Consider the following 18175-nt stretch of genomic DNA (forward strand, 5'->3'; position numbering starts at 1 on the left):
TGATTCACTGAGAATTATCTGGAACTCTATGAAGGGATTAAACACCATTCTTCCCCTCATTTGGTGTTTTGATGAGTGTGGTGGAGAGTGATGTCTTACTCATCAGTCCATCATCTCCCAAAGGTGTTCAATTGGGTTGAGATCTGGTAATTGCGAAGCAAATGATTCACATCATTTTCACACTCATCTAACCACTAAGTGACTCCTGTGAATGGACGCATTGTTATCCTGAGAGAGACCACGCCATCCAGAATAGAAGTGTTGCTTCACTGGATAAAGGTGATCAGAACAACTTTGAATCGATTTGCAGTGACTCGTCCCTTAAAAGGGAACAAGTGGACCTAAACCATGTGCCAGTAATATGACTCCAACAGCATAAACAGTATATAAGTATTAGTTTACATGTCCACATCAAAAAATTGTAATTCTACAATGTTTGTTCAGAAAATGCCATTTTTTTTCTTTGTTTAAATCAGATTTACTATTATTTGAAAAATAAAAATTATAATAAACACCAGGGAATAGTAAATCAGTTTTTAATTGTTTTACAGATTTTCTCTATTTGGGTGTTTTATTGAAAAAAAGTATTAATTTATGTGCTGACTTTATAACAAAATCAAACAAAAGACCAAAATTGTATACAATATCTGAAACAAAAACGTTTTACATGGTGTGCCTGTAAAATTACAAGTTTTTACTGTATTTAAATCAGATTTAAAAATATTATTTTAGAGATATTTGATGTTATTGTCACTATTCATTTAACAGTTTTTGAACCATTTTTATTGTGTTTTTTCCCCCACTACATTTTAACAGATTTTTCTTTTTACGGTGCAGAACCACAAGATCTCCTCACTGCAGGGTAAAACAGGGTTTGGGTTTTCTTGGATCTCTATAAGGATTAGTCAGTTTTATTCAGACAAAGGGTTAAATCCTTCAAGGAATAATAGGCTAAGGGACATTCTGAGACATATAAACAGTATAAAAGCAGTTTATTTCATGCATATCACAACTTTAATGTTATCTGATGAAGTTAAACAAAGGAGCTCTGTCCTCCATGATGGATGGGTGTGTGTGGTGGGGGGTGGTGAGGTAACTTTCTGATCAGAGCAGAGATGCAGTTTTAATAATATCCAGGCTCTATGAATAACGTCTGAGCAGCTTCAGTAATAACAAAAGCACAACTCAAACTGGAGCCGCGGCTCGCAGCCAATCAGCGGCGAGCTCGTGCACACCGCGGCCAATCGCCGGCGCCGGGACGCTCGCGCACAGCCGTTTGAAGGCGGTGCTGCGGAAAAAGGAAAGTTTGGATCAGAGAGCGGCGGAGGGTCGGAGCGGAGCGGCGCCTCTGAACAGGGACGTACAGGGTTTAAATTAGATTAAATAATAAAAAAAATATTAGTTTTTGTTTTTTCTGTAAGTACGCTAGGGTTCCTTTTAGTGTTCTGTATGTTTAGCTGTGTGTTTAGGCAGCCTTAGCTCACCTCCGTCGGTGTGTTTCTGAATGATTGGCCGCTGAGCATCGACACCTCCATGGCTTTGATAGCGACCGAGCAGGGCTGCAAACTGACCGGCACCTACAGCAGAGTTGGGCCGAGGAGAGACGTGTTTCACGGCCCCGCGGACGGCTTCAAAGCTGCCAAAATGCAGCCCAAAGAGACGGAGTATTCAACAGATGGCCTGCCCAAAGCCTTCCTGCACAGTCTGAGGACCCTCTTTGACATTTTGGATGACGGCGGACGCGGCTACGTTCACATCTCGGAGATCGAGAGCCGCTGGCAGGGCGCAGACACCCGGGAGCTGCCGGGCGGAGTGCTGGGCTGCCTCCGCAGGGTCACCCCGCCGCATGGCTGCCTCACCTTCGAGCGGTTCGTGGCGGGGCTCCGGTACTCCATGCTCAACCCGGAGAACAGCTCCCACTTCAAGGCCCAGGCCGCCGTACACCCGCAGCAGGCTCCGAAGAAACCCGCCCCGCTGTCCACATGCAGCGTCGGGACCCGGGTCGAGAACAAGGTCCGTCCGCTGGGGCCGAGCAACGTGACGAACACCCAGCAGCACCGGGCGTCCTCCCTGCAGAGCCGGGCCCGACCGGAGGAGGGGTCCGCGTACACCGCGTGTGGGCCGGTGCGGTACGGCGCGGGCTTCGAGAGGTCCGGGCGGAGTTTGGAACGGATCCCCGTCGCTCCAGAGAGTGGAGGAGGGTGTTACCGTGCCGAACCGGGACATCCTACCAAACCATCACAGCCCCAGCAGAGCAAGGGCAGGTCCATCGAGTCACTCGCACTGGAGTCACCTCAGCTCCAAGGACCGAGTAAGTGGCACCAGGATGATTAGTAAATAATAAAATAACTGTCTGTGAGTGTTCATAGAGGACTCCTTATGTCAGTAATCTACATGATCGACCCTGTCAAAGCCCAGATTTAACAGCTTTTTACTTTTAATAGTGATGCAAACAGCATATCAGCACAGTTGATGCTGTCATGCAGGTTTATTCACCTCAATACATCCAGTCCTCTTTGTTTCCAATTCAGTTAAAGCTGCAATGATCAGCACCACTTACAGAAGGTACCATTTTGATTAATATTTAGACTGTAAAATGTTAGTAAAACAGTGAAAAACGCCAATCATATTTCCCAAAGTTCAATTTGATGTCCTCAAATCAGGCTAAATATCAGAAATTGATGCACAGATATAGTCATAAAACACAGAAAAGCAGCACGTCAAAGAACCTGCAGATTAAAAGCTGTAATCTGCATCATTTTAATATAAATAAAGCAATAGGGACATTTGTTGTCACGTAATTCTTTGTTGAGCAAAATATTGTTTTCAAAAGTTCATGTAATATCTCACTGTCATGCAGTCTGCATCTCAAGTGCTCCCATCCCGCTTGGAGCTGCTCTTCAACTGTGCATGAAGATAGGACTGCATGCATAACTGAGCTGATAAGTCCACTGCAGTCTTACCAGCCTCAGCCCTCTATTACACTTTAATTGGATGTACTGAGCCATGATGTCCACACAAGTGCACAGCATATGCAGAGTTTTTGCACATCAGTGTTTGTCTTTCAGCTGGAGTTTTTCTAAAAACAGTAACAGTGAAAGGAGTCTTTTTCTAAAATCTCAGTGAGGGTCAGTAAAGGTCGTTGTTGGATTTTGACAACACGCTCCTCGGGTATCAGTAGTGTGCCACTGCTTAAACAGAGCTTGTTTAAGGGCCTCGGCTCCAGTCGGGAGTGCCCAGTTGAATAATTGTCGTTGTTAACCCCAGGCCAGGTCAGAGATCATGTCACGAACTGCAGAGATTTATCTATCGTGAGGGTCTGCCTTTTGGAGGGAGCGCAGTCTTCCCTGACATGGCTCTCTGACTGGTCACTTGTATGCATTTGTTCAGTTTTATTCTAGCGTGCTGGATGTGGGTTGGAGGAGCTGCTACTGAGAAGTTGGCCTGCTCATTAACTCGTTCATACATGCAGGCTTTCATACAGACTCACTGTTGTTCATTTTTGCCCTCACATACTCTCTCTTTCTTTCTTTGTCTCTCTCTCTTACATGCACTCAACTAGAGTCTGCCTTAGTTGGCTTCATCTCTACACAGTGCGGCCTGTCGGGAGCTATAATAAAAGTGACGCTCTCACTCTCTGTCGAGCCCTCAGGGCATTCGCTGCCACTTGTGCTGAGGACGGTGTTGGTTTTCACTTAGATAGATGGATACAGTAAATGCTCAGATGCAAAAGTTCACATACTTTTGTGTGCTTTCGACCAGCAGCAGTTAGTGCTTTGAGTTTGGCCTCTTCTAAACAACAGTGCACCTTCGGGATGAACTTGAATCAAATGCTGACTCTGAGCTGCAGCCTATTGCATCCACACTGGACCTCACTAAGGTTCCTGTTGCTGAAAGGGCTGCAGACAGACTCCATAATCGTATTAAAGTCTTTAACAGAATATTGCACGCTGTTACAGTAGCATATTAATGCCCAGAGTTTTCACATGCAACATTAGGTAATCACATATGGGTGTAAAGTGTTGGTATCCAAACACTTTTGACCACATTACAGAGTGACCAGCATGCTGTAATCTCTCCAATGCAGCCAAACCCTGTTGGATTAATCCAGATTACAGCAAACAGGCCAGGGCTCACCGCAGCACTAAAATCCTTCTAAACTTCATCACAGATTCCTGACACCTCACTCTCTGTTTTTCCATTTCTTGGTTTAGGGAAAGCAGTGGGAGTGTAAATATCTGAGAGTAATAAAACAGAACAGGGAGATACTACGGGTGATTCCCACAGAAAAAAACAAAACACACCCACTGAGATGCACTTTATACATGTTTGTTTTGGACAGTTTGGAGACTGCTTCATCAGACCTTCATGTCCTTCTACTGTGATGGGACACAAACAAAATAAGAATGAACAAAAGAGCGGAGAGTTGTGACAGAAGGAGAGAAGTGGGCAGAGAAACTTAGTGATGGGACCAACAACAGCGTTAAAATCAGTTTGGAAGCAGCGGATTAAAGAGTCTCACCATGGGGTCTGTTTAGTAGCTGGTTTTTAGTCACACCGCTTAATCTTCTCTAGCAGATGGGGTTTAGCGTGAATTTGAATGTACAACTTTTCCTTTTTTTAAGCATTTTAGGAGTGCTAAAGGCAGCTCTACACCTGTTTGGACTGTGAGGTGGACAGAAAGTTTGTCTCTTTAGGAAATGAAAACACTTTTTTCTTTCTCTCGATTGCAACAAACCCCACCTTGGCCTCAACCTAACGCTGAATCAACAACAATATATCCTTTAACTGTTGAGTGATAAAACGAGGCACTTTGCATATTGCACACTTTATCCACCTGACTTCACAGCTTGGAAAACACTAGCAGTCTTTGTTCAAATAGGTGATTTTGAGATAACGTTAATCCCGGTTGATTATTGTGCGCAGTTGAAATGTCAGAGATATAATCAGCACAGTGTGTTTTAGAGCCTTGAGCACACATACTTGACATATTTGCGTCTGCTCCGGTGATCTCACCCTGAAAATAATCAAACAAAGAACAAGGAATGGTAGCACCCTTCAGAGTATTTAAGGGAGCTTTTTTTTGTTTTTTCTACTTATTACTGTCTTTTCAGATGTAACTGTTGAGCTACATGAGTGTGTGCACCATGTAATGAATATCCTCCTGCTGCTTTTACAGAGTATAGCGCCCTCCTGTGGTGTAAACTGGCAGCTCAAACGCATCAGTTCAAGTGGATGTTTTGTCAGTAGTGTCAAATTAAACCTCACGAAAACATGACTGAACAGGTTAAGGATGTGAAAAATGAGCAAGAATCTAATCCAGTGCATGCTTTTTTAAAATTTAAAGTTGTAAATATCTTTAAATTTACTTTGAGTGCAAGTTTTACTGTTTGGCCAACACATAATTCTAAATGTGTTGTAATGTGTCAATGCAATCTGACTGTAAAACAAAATTTAAAACTTTCTTTACCGCTCTAGAATTAGAAGATCACAGTCAGAAGTACGTTGTATCCCAATACAAATATTTGAGTAGGTCCAATTTCCTAAATGATTAGAGCGACTCACTTTTGTAAATGTTTTTCTAAAGGATTGCACAGTGTGTTTTTGTGCTTTACTGTCATCACAGCTATGCTCAGCAGGAATTACAGAGCGCATTCCAGACTGTGGCGTTGTGCTGAAAATGTCTGTTTCACATTTGTCTAGGTGTTGCGAAATCAGGTTTACCGAGGTCTCAGAGCGAATCAGCCACGGGATTCACTGGAGGCTCCAGGCGACACGGGCGGAGTCGGGAAGAGCAGAGGAGGCATACCATCTCCAATGGAGTGGATTATGGAATGGTTGGTGCATAAACACACACACACACACACACACACACACACACACACACACGGTGTCTTAAAGTGTTAAAAGACCGTTTTCTTAATGGTATCATGCCACAGTGCTTTCAAACTGAGTAATTAGAACAGCTGACATTTGTAAATGTCAGAGCGATAAGTGACAGATTTTAACTTCATAACAAGCAGCGGCCCATATAAGGGTTGGTCCTTACAAACTAATGTTCTGCATCAAAACCTTGTTCGAAGCCACAAAACAACAATATTTTTTAAGAAGTTTTCTGATCATCAATACTGGTGTTGGACCTGAAAAAAGGGAGCTTGTTCAGATTTTATTTTTATTTTTGCCAGAAGTGTGATTGTTCTAATTAAGAGAATTCTTGGTCTTTAAGATGGTAGTAAATAAAAAGATATCTAGAGACAGTATCCATTAGTTGGCTGATGGAAAAAACATATCAAACACCTAGATAGTTGTTTTTTCATGAAATCTTTTTAAAAATTTTGCTTCACCCATTACAAAAATGAAACAATTTGCTGCTTGTTATTGCCTAATGTCGTCAATTGAATATCTTTGGTTACTGAAGTGTTGATTGGACGAAACGTGCAATTTAAATACATCACCTTTGGATGCAATCAGGGCTGCAAGGTGGATCGGTGGCTAGCATCGTTGCCTCGCAGCAAGAAGGTCACTGGTTCGCGTCAAGTTGAGGACACCCGGGATCTTTCTGTGTGGAGTTTGCATGTCCCCTGCCTTCACCCTGAGGCAGCTGGGATAGACTCCAACGACCCGAGTGAGGATTAAGCGGTGTATAGATAATGGATGGATGCAGTCATGGTTGTACTGTGTTGTTATTGGCAGATTGATCAGTAATAAGAGTGGCCTGTACTTGCAGCCTGTTAGCAGTAACGTCACACCAGTTTGTTAAAATGGACAGAGACCTTCTGAGAGGATGTTTGACACTGTATAAGCAACTGACAATAGAAGTTTGTCGGGGGAGATGTTTATTCATTTTCAGCTGGACAACATATTACACATTCATGATGACATTTTAGTTGAGATTCTCATTGTTTTGTTTGTGTTGAATCGGGTGAGAGAGACCCAGGCCTGTGCAGAAACTTCTCATTTTAGGTCTGATTGGATCTAACAAAGACTGAGAGTTAAGCTCAGGAGATGTTTGCCGGAAAATGTTTTGTTTATTTTGACAAGTAGAGAAACATGCATGGAAAATGTATGTAAAAGGTTTCCCAGTGCAGGCTTCGCTCTGTTAGACTTCCCATTGGTCCACGCATTCCCCTCCCATCCCTCTGCCCTCTGCCTCCCCCTCACTCTGCCCCTCCCACCCTCCAGTCAGGAGCTCTTGCCTCCTCTCACTCTCCGTCTCTCCCCCTGCCTCACCATTCCTCTCTCTTTGCAGCTCACCTCCTCTCCCTCTTTCTTTCCGTGTCTGTGTCGCCGTCTCCGTCTCCTTTTCCCCCCCTTCGGCCTCTGTGTCTGGGGAGGCCGACTGACCGACTCCCCTCCTTCTCCCTCCGTCCCTGCCCCTCTCCTCCTCCCCCTTCCCTCTGTCCCTCCCACCCAGGCCGACTTGGCCCACTGCTGCCCTGATGGTAGTGAGCCGGGTCGGGCCCAGGGGCCTGGTAGAAGTAGAGGACTCGCTCGGCCGGCCCGGCCCAGCCTGGACGGCTGTGTGGGCCGCCTACACCACTGTCTTCATCCCCCTCAGCAGTAGCCTCTACAGCAGCAAGGCCCTGCACTTTTTCCTCTGGGTGAGTAGAGGGGGAGAGTGACGGAGAAGGAAAAGGGAGAGATGGTTCTAGAGGGGAGAGGAACTTTGAGATGGTGATAGGAATTTCAGAATTTAAAGATCTGCATCACGTTGTTTCGATGTTTAGTTGTGACGGATGAGACCATGCAGAGGATGAAAAGTTGTGATCTCTGTCATGTAAGAGGAATTCAGTGTGTGTGTGAAACAGAACACTGGAACTGATTTATCTGTATTTGTTTAAGGGACCTTGGAACATGTTTCTTGAATTACTGAGGAGCCTTTTGGACTTGAAATTAATCATAAACTAGTCAATTAATAAACCGCAATCGAGAACGATGTTTGAACTCATAAAAGCTGATGACTGATTGGTGGTTAAAGTTTTTAAATGTGAGGATTTGCTTTATATAAATGTAAGTTAATGATCTTTGGGTTATGAACTGTTACACTAAACAAATAATTAGTTTCCAGTAGTATGGTTGTTTTTTGGTTTGTTTTTTAACAGTTTTTGTACATTTTAGAAGACTTTTAAAATAAAAAACTAACCTAATGAGCAGCTTCAGGACTCTGTGTCTTGCCTTTGGGGTGAAATAATCAGAAGAACTTAGGTGATAACAGTGTTTTAAGCAATTTATCAATGATGTATGGATTTTTTTTCCCTCTTTAGCAATAAGGTTAATTAAATATGTTTGTTTTTGGGCTGTTTGTTGGACATAAGTTGAAGCCGTGACATGACTGGAAACAATTTCCTGACATTTTCTAAACTTAAACAACTCATCAGAAGAATAAAGTCATCAGTGCAATTTCCCTTTTTCGTCGGATCCCTAAAAGGCCCCTGTTTTAGGGACTTTCGGGCCTGTTTGTTGCGCCTGACATGCGGTTGCGCGTCAAGGTTCAGACCAGGTGAAGTTTAAAAGGTTGCCGAGTTGCTCTTTGTGCCTTTCGCAGAACAGCTTGTCCAATCGCTGTCATGTTATTGTACGTGCGCCGTTGTGTGTATTCATGCTTTGCTCATTCAGCCAGAAGAGAGTAACACATGTCCAGAGTTTGCCGCTCTGCTTCCTCTCTGTGTATTTTCCCTCCTTTGCCTCCTTTCTTTATATTAAACAGTGTGTTTTCCTGCCTGTGGCCCACCGCACATTCATGCAGCCTGACACTGGGTCATGCTTCATTTTAGACCCATTCTCTTCCCCTGAACCCCCCTTCGCCCTTTTCCTCTGTGTACATTCTCTCTTGAGGCTTTTTGGGAAAGCGCACAAAAATGTTAAAGCGTCTCTGAACACTCTGTCAGTGTATGTTTGCAGAATGTCTCCCGGCGTAAGGGCGATGATCAGTGGAATGTAGTGAGCCGCACAGAGTCGGAAGGTCTGAGCGATGGGTGGATAGAAAGATGACACACCAGGTGGCTGAATGCCAGCAATGAGGCCTGGACTGTGGCAGTGTGCCGCATGGACAGCCTGGTCAGCACAACTCAATGCAGCCTTGCTGGGCTGCAAACACACACACACACACATGCATTTTCTCTCACACATCCCTCTTTTTCTTTCACAAGCACACACTCACACACACACAGACACTGGGGTGGCCATAGTTGAAGTGGGTCCACTGTTTACCCCATTCTTAGGTTGCTGCGCGGTTGCTATGACGCCGGGCTGATTGCTCCTCTAAACATTGTTCGGGATGGGAGAGAGTCCGGCACAATTGGTGCGGCGCCATTGTCTCGGCCGGCACAAAAGAGAGCGCTGCAGATGCCCTCGTGAAAAGATGGGAGTTTGTCTACCACGCAGACTGCTGGCAGCCCAGAATCAGTCATTAGATTTAATCTTGGCATCGGTTTGGAAAGCTCTCCTAGCGATGGTATGGGAAACCTGGAAATGAAATGTTTCCTTTCTGCGGCCTCTCTGTGTGAAATCCGCACAGACAAGTGACTTCAGTTTGTTTTATGTGCTCAGCCACGTTCTTTTTTTCTTTCCTTCTTTGACCGTGTCACCCTTCTTCCCGTCCCTTCCTTTTCACTCTCCGACCACTCTCCCTCCTTTTAACTTTCGACTCACGCAGCTGAAGCAAATGAAAGAGCTGGAGCAAGAGAAGGATTCTCTGCTGGCGGGCCTGGAGGTGGTGGAGCGGGCCCGAGACTGGTACCAGGGCCAAATCCACAATGTGACGGAGAGACAGCGGCAGGTCGGCCAGAGCTCCCACTGCACGGTTAGTTCAAACGTTCGCCTAAAACAACAAAAGCTATTATCTTGATTTACTCGGTTTATTAGTACTGATAAGTGGCTGCACATAAACAATGAGTCACAATTTTCCAACACATCTGCAACACAGATGCAAAGTTTCTGGACAACAAACATAAATCTTCTGAGTTTAATCTGAACATAAACACTGAGCATCAGGTTGTGACTGCAGCACTGCAGGCTGTGTGATTGTGATTTCTTACTACTTTTATGTTCTCTCCTCTCAGGATTTCTTCACAGAAGCCAATCAGAGTCGCATGAATGTTCTCATTCCCAAATTACAAGAGGTCAACCGCTGCCTTAATGACCTTATTTCCTGCACTGGAATGGTGAGTGTTTAACTCCCCCTGTAGATGTTTTTACTTTGTTCTAGGATTTAAGCTAAGCCAAGCATAGCTGTTTCATTGTTTCATGTGTTTCAGCCTTATTTTGTCAAAGATACGTGTGTACTCAGAATACACTAAGACCAGAAATGGGTGTTTGGGGATTATTCTGCAAGGGTGACTTGAGAAGTTTATTTTGAATTTTTGGCTGCTGTTGTTTCTCTGTGAAACTTGGGCACCTTCCATTTTAAACTGGTGTAAATCCAAACTAACCACAGCTGTCTGTGAACCAGCAAGCTGCAGACTTTGAAGTCTACAGGGTCTAAGTAATACTTTAAGATGTGTTCGGACTCTGATTAGGGTTTTCTAACTCTGCCTCTGTGGGTTGCTACTCATTTGTCTGCAAATGTTAAAAATCTAAAGAATCCCACCCAAAAATGAGCGACAGAATGCTTCAAGTCATGTCATAGTAAATGTTGAGTGATTCTCAAAACCATCAGTGTTTCATCAAACGACTTATTTAATTTGTTCTATTTATGGAGGAATTAAAGTGAACTAAACATTATTACACAAAGCATTTCTGTAGAGGTCACAAGGTTTTTTTAAGGTTATTTTTTGGGTATTTTATGGGTATATTTCATTGTGGCAGCAAAGAAAGACAGGAAATGTGGGGAAAGAGAGTAGAGAAATGACACACAGCAAGTCAGGAATCAAACCAATAAATCTTACTGGTTTGTTACTGGTAAATGCTGAGTGCTGCATACGGTTAATATTTCTCAAAATAGCATCATCCTTATCTGACATGTACAAGACACGGTACAGGAAGTTGGGTATACAGACATGTAAATGCTGATATTTCACAACAAGACAACTTCTGCAAAGCTGGCATGTGTCTGTATGTCTCGGGTATGTTTCCCTTTACCACTGGTTCCTCTCTGTTTGCCAGCAGTCATTTCCTTCCAGCGGTTCTCAAACAGCAGCACTCTCAGCGAGCGGCCAGCCTCCGGCCCCAGCTCCTCCACAAGCCATCCAGAGACTGAAGGACCAGAACCGACTCCTCACTCAGGTTCAGCGCAGTCTTTATATCCAGTATATATATCACAGAGTCCCCAATAGTGGCTCAGATTACCTTTACTCTCACTCAATTTCTTTTTGTTTTTGTCTTGAAGGAGGTGACAGAGAAGAGCGAGCGCATCGCCCAGCTGGAGCAGGAGAAGTCGGCCTTGATAAAGCAGCTTTTTGAGGCTCGAGCCCGTAGCGCACAAGACACCAGCACCATGGATTCCACTTTTATCTGAAAACACTTACGCTCCACCCAACACCATCATCCACACCAAACGTCAGCTGGGAATCACCGCGATGTCACGTCAACATATCTGTTGCTGGTCTGGACGAAGCTGACTCTTGTTTACCCGACTGACCGTCTGCGGCAGTGACGCACCTTTAGCCATAACACGCCGACACCCTCGACTACATCATGTGACCACTCCCACCCCAAACCATGCACTTCCTCCTGAGGATTACCTAACCTGAGTGACTTGACCCCGAGAGTCTAAATTTACTCGCTGCCTTCCTGCATTAAAAAAAAACACTCCTACTAAGCTGAAAAAACTGAAACACTCAAGACATCAGACGGGTCTCATCATCACATCACTCCATTTCTTGCGTGATTACAGCATCTGCAAGATCTCCACTCCCACTCCCAAAAGACTGTTATTTGTACTTCTGCTGCTCCACTGCACAAGCAGCAGAAAAAACACCAACGTTTACTTTCACCGGGAGTCCGCTGGAGCTCGATTACAGTGGTCCACAAAGCTATTGGACAGTGGGGAGGTTGTTTGTGTTGGAATAAAATGCCATATTCTTGCAAATGAAAACAAATTCTCAGCTGCATCTGCTTGCTGTGACCTATCAACTACATTTTTTTTTTTTTTTTAAAAGCTTGGTACTTTGATTTACCCATTATAAGAGACACTTTGTAATTCAGTATTTCCTTTTCATGTAAATTAATAATCAATATCATGTTTACCTTCTTTGCTTTTCATAGTGTTTCATTCCAAACACTGAGAGAGAGGAATTACTGAAAGAGCAGCTTGTGTTCTATAGTAGCATGTTTAATGTTAAGACATTACATGAGTTTTTAAATGTTTTTTTTTTTAACATTGAAAAAATGTTGGAGGACTGTAAAAGCCAACGAGATATAAAGGCAGAGACGCATTAGAGAAAAACTGGAAGTTTGCACGTAGAAGAAAGCTGTGGAGGATGAACGTGGTAGGTGGTGACTGTGCTGGAGTTGGGAGACGATTCTCAACAACAACAACAACAACAAAATATAAAAGGTATCACTTTGGCTAGCTAGTGCTGCACATCCTCTGCATGTCTTTACAGTGGATTCTCGGCATGGGTCGTATTTCCAGCTCGAAATATTTATCGTCTGAAGAGATTTCAGTTTGAAACCTGGAGATTAAACGTTAGCACGGATGTGAAAACCCAATTTGTCCTTGTACGTGTTTCCTTTGACCAGCCTGAGAGCAGATGATTTTAGACTGTAAAAACGTTTAGCCATCCACAAGTTTACAAAGAGAAGTATTTAGTCGGTGGGTGGTGGTAGAGAAAAAACCATTGTAGTTTTATAATGCATCTATATGGTACTGCTGGGATGTTTTGCTGCACATAACACAGTCACATGCTGTTGATGTCTGATGTTTCCCATGCACTTGTTTGATTGTATGTTTCCTGCTGCTCAAACTAAATTACGTGTGAAACTCTTTTCCTTCTGCTTTCTATTGAAAGGACTCAAACTTCAAGGAAACGTCAGAAATAAAAATGACCAAATTATTGACTGCAGTTCTGTGGTTCTTTGAAACGCATCTTTCTAATGAGTTGTGAATCTAAATGTCTACATGTGAGTATAAACCGGGTGATTTTTTAATCCATTTAAACCAAATCAGACCATTTAACATGTATCAGATATACACAACAGAAATTATATTTTTCAATCTGCACTTTATTCGCCAAACATTTCATTTGTTTATGACAAAAATATTGTTTACGCAGACATAAATGATGCATCAGTTTTAACCAGCACATCTTTATTCTCAGGCATACACCACCTTTTAAAAAGATGAGCAACTCAGCGGTCTTACTTCTCTTTTTTTTTTAGCTTCCACATTTTGTCAGCTTGACTTTGTTGTATTTTCATTACATGTGATGATTCAGCAGACCTGGATAAGAAACCGAAAAAAACATCCTCCCGTAAAACAAAACCAGAGATTTTCCAGGATGATCCGTCCTGTTTAGTTCTGTTATGATACCCAGTCATAAATTAAGGAAGCGTCCCTTGGCAGTGATGGTGATCTGATGTAATTAATGCAGCACATTTGCACTTAACCCTCAGATGTGATTTACTTTGCCTCATTTTAATGAGGCGTATAATTGGAAAAACTGGACGGTTGTTGCAGTGAATTAAATCTACACTGTCATGAAGTCACAAATATGAAAAGAAATGTAATATTTTTTTGTTTCAGGCAGCAATATTCCAGATTCACTATGTGCATTACAGTTATTCATATAATTCGCATTGTGACATGTATAAGTTCCCCTTTAGCTTCACATGTGTCTTGTTTTGTTCCCTTTTATTATTTCACACTTTTTTCTGCCTCACCAGGTCAAAACTTCTGAGCAAATACCTGCCAAACTGCTGACATACCGCCTCATCTCTATTCCATATTTAGTTCTAATTGGCAATTGCTAACTATAAAAATGAACTTTGTGAACACTTGCATGTTTGCATTGTGAGTGTGTTTGGAGGCTGGTGTCTGCTTTTAGCTCAAGCCCAACTGTGCTTAAATGCAGAACTGCCACCATAAAACTGGATATGTATGTTATTTTTTTGAAAAACAAAATCACTCACCAAAGTGTATAAAAGTCTTATATCCTCTCTTATCGATTTAAAGTTTCAGTTTCTAATTTATGCTCATTATAGCAGCTTTATGGATGTGTTACGTCCTCTACTGTATCAGTTAGTAGTTTGTGTGTCCTGTGCTTAATATACATCGATCATCAGCACTATTAAACTACCTGACTAATATTGTGTAGGTCATCCTTGTGCCACTGAATCAGCTCTGACCCATCGAGGTATGAACTCCACGACACCAATGCAGGTGCCCTGTAGTATCAGCCAACAGATCCTTTAAGTCCTGTAAGCTGCAAGGCGCGGCCTCCATGGATCAGACTTGTTTTTCCAGCACATCCCACAGATACTTGAGGCTCTTTGTCATGTTCCTCAAAACATTCCTGAGCTATGTTTGCAGCGTGGCAGAGCTTACGGTATTATCCTGCTGTCATCAGGAAATAGTGCTGCAATAAAGGCGTGTACATGACCTACAACGGTACTTAGGTAGTTATGTCAAAGCAACATCCACGCGTTGCTTAAGGTTTTCCAGCAGAACATTACACAGAGCATCACACTGGCTTTCCTTCGTTCCACATCCTGTCGGTGTCTCCTGCCCCGGTAAACGCAGCACACACACCTGGCTGCACACATGATGTAAAAGAAAACATGAATCATCACACCAAGCCACCTCTGTTCCATTTCCTCAAGTCTAGTCTTGGTAATCATGTGCCCGTTGTAGGAGTCAACATGGACATTCTGACCCTGCAGAGTGCAAACACCTCTGTATCACAGCCTGAGTTAAGATTTTCTGCAATTTGTGCTACAGCAGATCTTCTGAGGCTGCAAGGTGGTTCAGTGGTTACACTGTCGCCTCACAGCAAGCAGGTCGCCGGTTCATATCCTGGTGAGGACACCTGGGATCTTTCTGCGTGGAGTTTACATGTTCTCCCCGTGCAGTGTGGGTTCTCTCCGGGTTCTCTGGCTTCCTCCCACAGTCCAAAAACATGTTGAGGTTAATTGGTGATTCTAAATTGTCTGTAGGTGTGAATGTGAGTGTGCTTGGTTGTCTGTCTCTAAGTGTAGCCCTGTGATAGACTGGTGACCTGTCCAGGGTGTCCCCTGCCTTCGCCAGTCAGTTGGGATAGACTCCAGCTCCCCGCAACCCTAGTGAGGATTAAGCGGTACAGATAATGGATGGATGGATCTTCTGAGGACCACACAGCCAGTCTGCACTCCCCTTGAGCCTGTGAGCCTTGGGCACCCATGACCCTGTTGCTGTTTTAGTTGTCCTTCCTTGGATCACTTTCAGTAGGTACTAACCACTGCATACTGAAAACACTCCATAGGAGGTGTCATATTTTAGATGCTCTGACTGATTCTTGCAATTAGATCCCTTGTCAAAGTCACTCAGACCCTTCTGCTCCCTTATCTTTGCAGTTTCCGTCACATCAACTTCAAGAATCATCGGTTCACATGCAACTTATTATATCCTGCCCTTTGACAGGTGCCACCGTCATGAGATTGTCATTGTCATTCACCTGTCAGTGGTTTTTAAAGGATAACTGTGTGGGATGTAGGGGGATCTTTTAGAAAAAATTGAATACAGTATTCATAATTACAGTTTTATTAATGTATAATGAAACCGCGCAAATCATCCATCCATCCATCCATCCATTCATTATCTATACACCGCTTAATCCTCACGAGGGTTGCGGGGGGGCTGGAGCCTATCCCAGCTGACTTTGGGTGAAGGCAGGGGACACCCTGGACAGGTCAACCGTGCAAATCACTATATAATAAATGAAGTTTCATTATGAATTGTGTTTTTGTTAGCTTAGACTAAGTCCTACATATTTGCACAGGGTGGTCCTCTACAGTCACGTTGCACTGTCATGTTTCAACAGTAACCGCAGAGCAGATAAACTAAACACTGGTTCCAGGGAATTTCTTCATGAGCTTACACTGGGTTGTGGGTGAGGGACTCGCTGGATGCCACTCCTTTGTGCACACCGGTTCTTCAAGGCTGTGGTACATCAGTGTATATGGTAAAAGTTAATATCTGCATAGGAACAGTGCCAATATACAGGCTTTTTATCTATTACGATATGACTGAGCTGATGTTTTTTATAAAAGCTTCATAACATCTCAAGCTAGACACCTTGCTTCAACAAAACTCCCATTATGAATGTAATAAGCGTGATGCAAAATACCAACATTTATGTAGTATAGTCACTGTGGTGAAGTCACAACCACAACAAGCTTCAGTGATTTCTGAAATCCGAGCTGCGCTGCTCAGGCTGTGTGTTTATGCTCTGATGCAGAATTTAGCGAACCGGTGGAAGTCTTTCACCTTATAGGAAGCAGACATATCTCCTGTGAACCTGACACCAGTACAAACAAGTTCAGGCACAGACACACTAAAGGTAAACAAAGCCGGGTCGAGTTTCAGCAGACGACCTGTGAAGCTGTTTAAAGAAGCTTTCACTGTAACACCACACACACACACACACACACACACACACACACACACACACACACACAACACACACAACACACACGTTCATAGAGGATAACACACTAATTGTTTTAATATTATTTAATCTTGTTTAAGTCGCTTTACAAATGAGCTTGTTGTTTTAACAGATATCATGATCGGGACTAGAAAGGTCAAAGGTCACCTCTGGGATCATTTTGTGACCCTCTGAATGAACACAATCTGTAGGTAGCAACACAAAGATAAATAAAGTTAAATACCTTCTAGTTTTTAGTAGCAGTAGACACAAGTTTCCGTTCTGCACAAAGCCACCGACGGGCATCGCGCCTCAATACATGTCATCCTCACGTAACACGTTACACATTGTTACACTGAATGAAATCAGAAGTGATCTTCTTGACTGTTGCATCACTTGTTTACTGCCCATTTTCCGTCAGGCACCATTGGTTTGTTGCATCATTGCCAATCGGTGTGAATGGATGATGGCTTGCCACAACACGTCCTCCACACTCATCCATTCTACTCTCTGCTCTTGATCAACTCCATTTGCCATCATCTTTTTTTTAAAATATATATTTCAGTCCATTTATAGCCCTAATTTACTTACACACATTTGCACCATAATTCAGTGTGTTAATTTTTAAGGTGTGATGGATGCACAGGGGCCAAACAAGACATCATGGCATCCAGGGGGAGATCCTCAGCTTCCACACCCTCACCTCCACACTGTGATTGGATGATCAGACAAGAACAGGATCCCTGAAGTGTTGGCTCATGTTCCAAAAGATGTTTTTAACTCACTTTGAGGTGGGGGCTCAGGATTTGCTCGCACTGGAGCAGATGTACTCCGGAGCCACGAGAGTTAAGAGCACAGATTGGGGGGGAAAGTGGTCACTGTAAGGCTGCGGTGTCCCGTTGAACTGGTGAGTTTAATTTTGCGTCATTAAATTTTGCATGAATTTGTATGTTGAATTCAAATAGAAGCGATGAATCAATGTCTGCGTGGTGGGTGAGTTCTTGAGTCATGTTACCACGTCTTTATATCCTGACTTAATTAGTTCACGTGTTCTGTGGGAGACGTGGCTCTATTTACAGTCAGGTTGTACATTTAGATGCCACCCTTAGCTACAGAGATAATGGCGTGTGGTGCTTGTTTGTGTGGTGGAAATAGGCAGGGGCTCTTGCACGTAATTCTGCCAGTCATTTTCATAAAGTCAAATTTAACATGCAGCTGTATTGTTGGCCACAGCGTTCTACATGGGTGTCTGAAAAGGAAATGGGCTGAATAGACCGTAAAGTCAGTGTGACAGCAATACGTGGGGAGTTGAGGGCAAAGGAGATCAGTTCACTGAGAGAGGCTGAGAGTCGGTTCAAGGTAGGAGGCTTCAATTATCATACAGAAAACTGCATGGAGGAGAAAAATTAAATGGAAACATACACATTTAGCTTATTTTATCTGTTTGTTGTCAAAGTTCACACTTTAACTAAATGATTGTTTTTAATGTTACAGCTTTTGTTCAGCTGATAAAACCTCAAACTGTAGGTAAAGTTACTGTTAAGAACTGAAAAGTTTCACAGATTATTACTAAACTAGGCTGAAATACATTATATTATTATTATTATATTAAA

The 18175-nt window shown here is 43.2% G+C and overlaps 1 protein-coding gene across 2 annotated transcripts; it reads left to right on the plus strand.

Annotated features, from left to right (window-relative positions):
* Positions 1–1401: 1401 nt before the first annotated feature.
* sapcd2 (suppressor APC domain containing 2) lies at positions 1402–12997 on the plus strand. 2 transcript variants are annotated; one of them, XM_008296621.1, is made up of 6 exons: positions 1402–2311; positions 5704–5837; positions 9656–9802; positions 10062–10163; positions 11104–11223; positions 11327–12997. In XM_008296621.1, exons 1-6 carry the CDS (start codon positions 1534–1536, stop codon positions 11453–11455), a joined length of 1410 nt encoding a protein of 469 aa, XP_008294843.1. In that variant the 5' UTR covers positions 1402–1533; the 3' UTR covers positions 11456–12997. The 2 variants fall into 2 exon arrangements, with proteins under 2 accessions (XP_008294843.1, XP_008294844.1); XM_008296622.1 differs by having other exon boundaries at positions 1403–2311; positions 11107–11223.
* Positions 12998–18175: the final 5178 nt, after the last annotated feature.

This window comes from Stegastes partitus, unplaced genomic scaffold (genome assembly GCF_000690725.1).
Source record: "Stegastes partitus isolate 25-593 unplaced genomic scaffold, Stegastes_partitus-1.0.2 Scaffold1142, whole genome shotgun sequence".
Taxonomy (NCBI): Eukaryota; Metazoa; Chordata; class Actinopteri; family Pomacentridae; genus Stegastes; species Stegastes partitus.

Excerpts from the sequence above, each read along its gene's own strand:
- sapcd2 (XM_008296621.1), top strand. The coding sequence starts at position 1,534 with ATGGCTTTGATAGCGACCGAGCAGGGCTGCAAACTGACCGGCACCTAC. Across the intron at positions 5,838-9,655 it reads ATGGAGTGGATTATGGAATG|CTGAAGCAAATGAAAGAGCT; the intron begins GTTGGTGCATAA and ends CGACTCACGCAG. Across the intron at positions 11,224-11,326 it reads AGAACCGACTCCTCACTCAG|GAGGTGACAGAGAAGAGCGA; the intron begins GTTCAGCGCAGT and ends TTTGTCTTGAAG.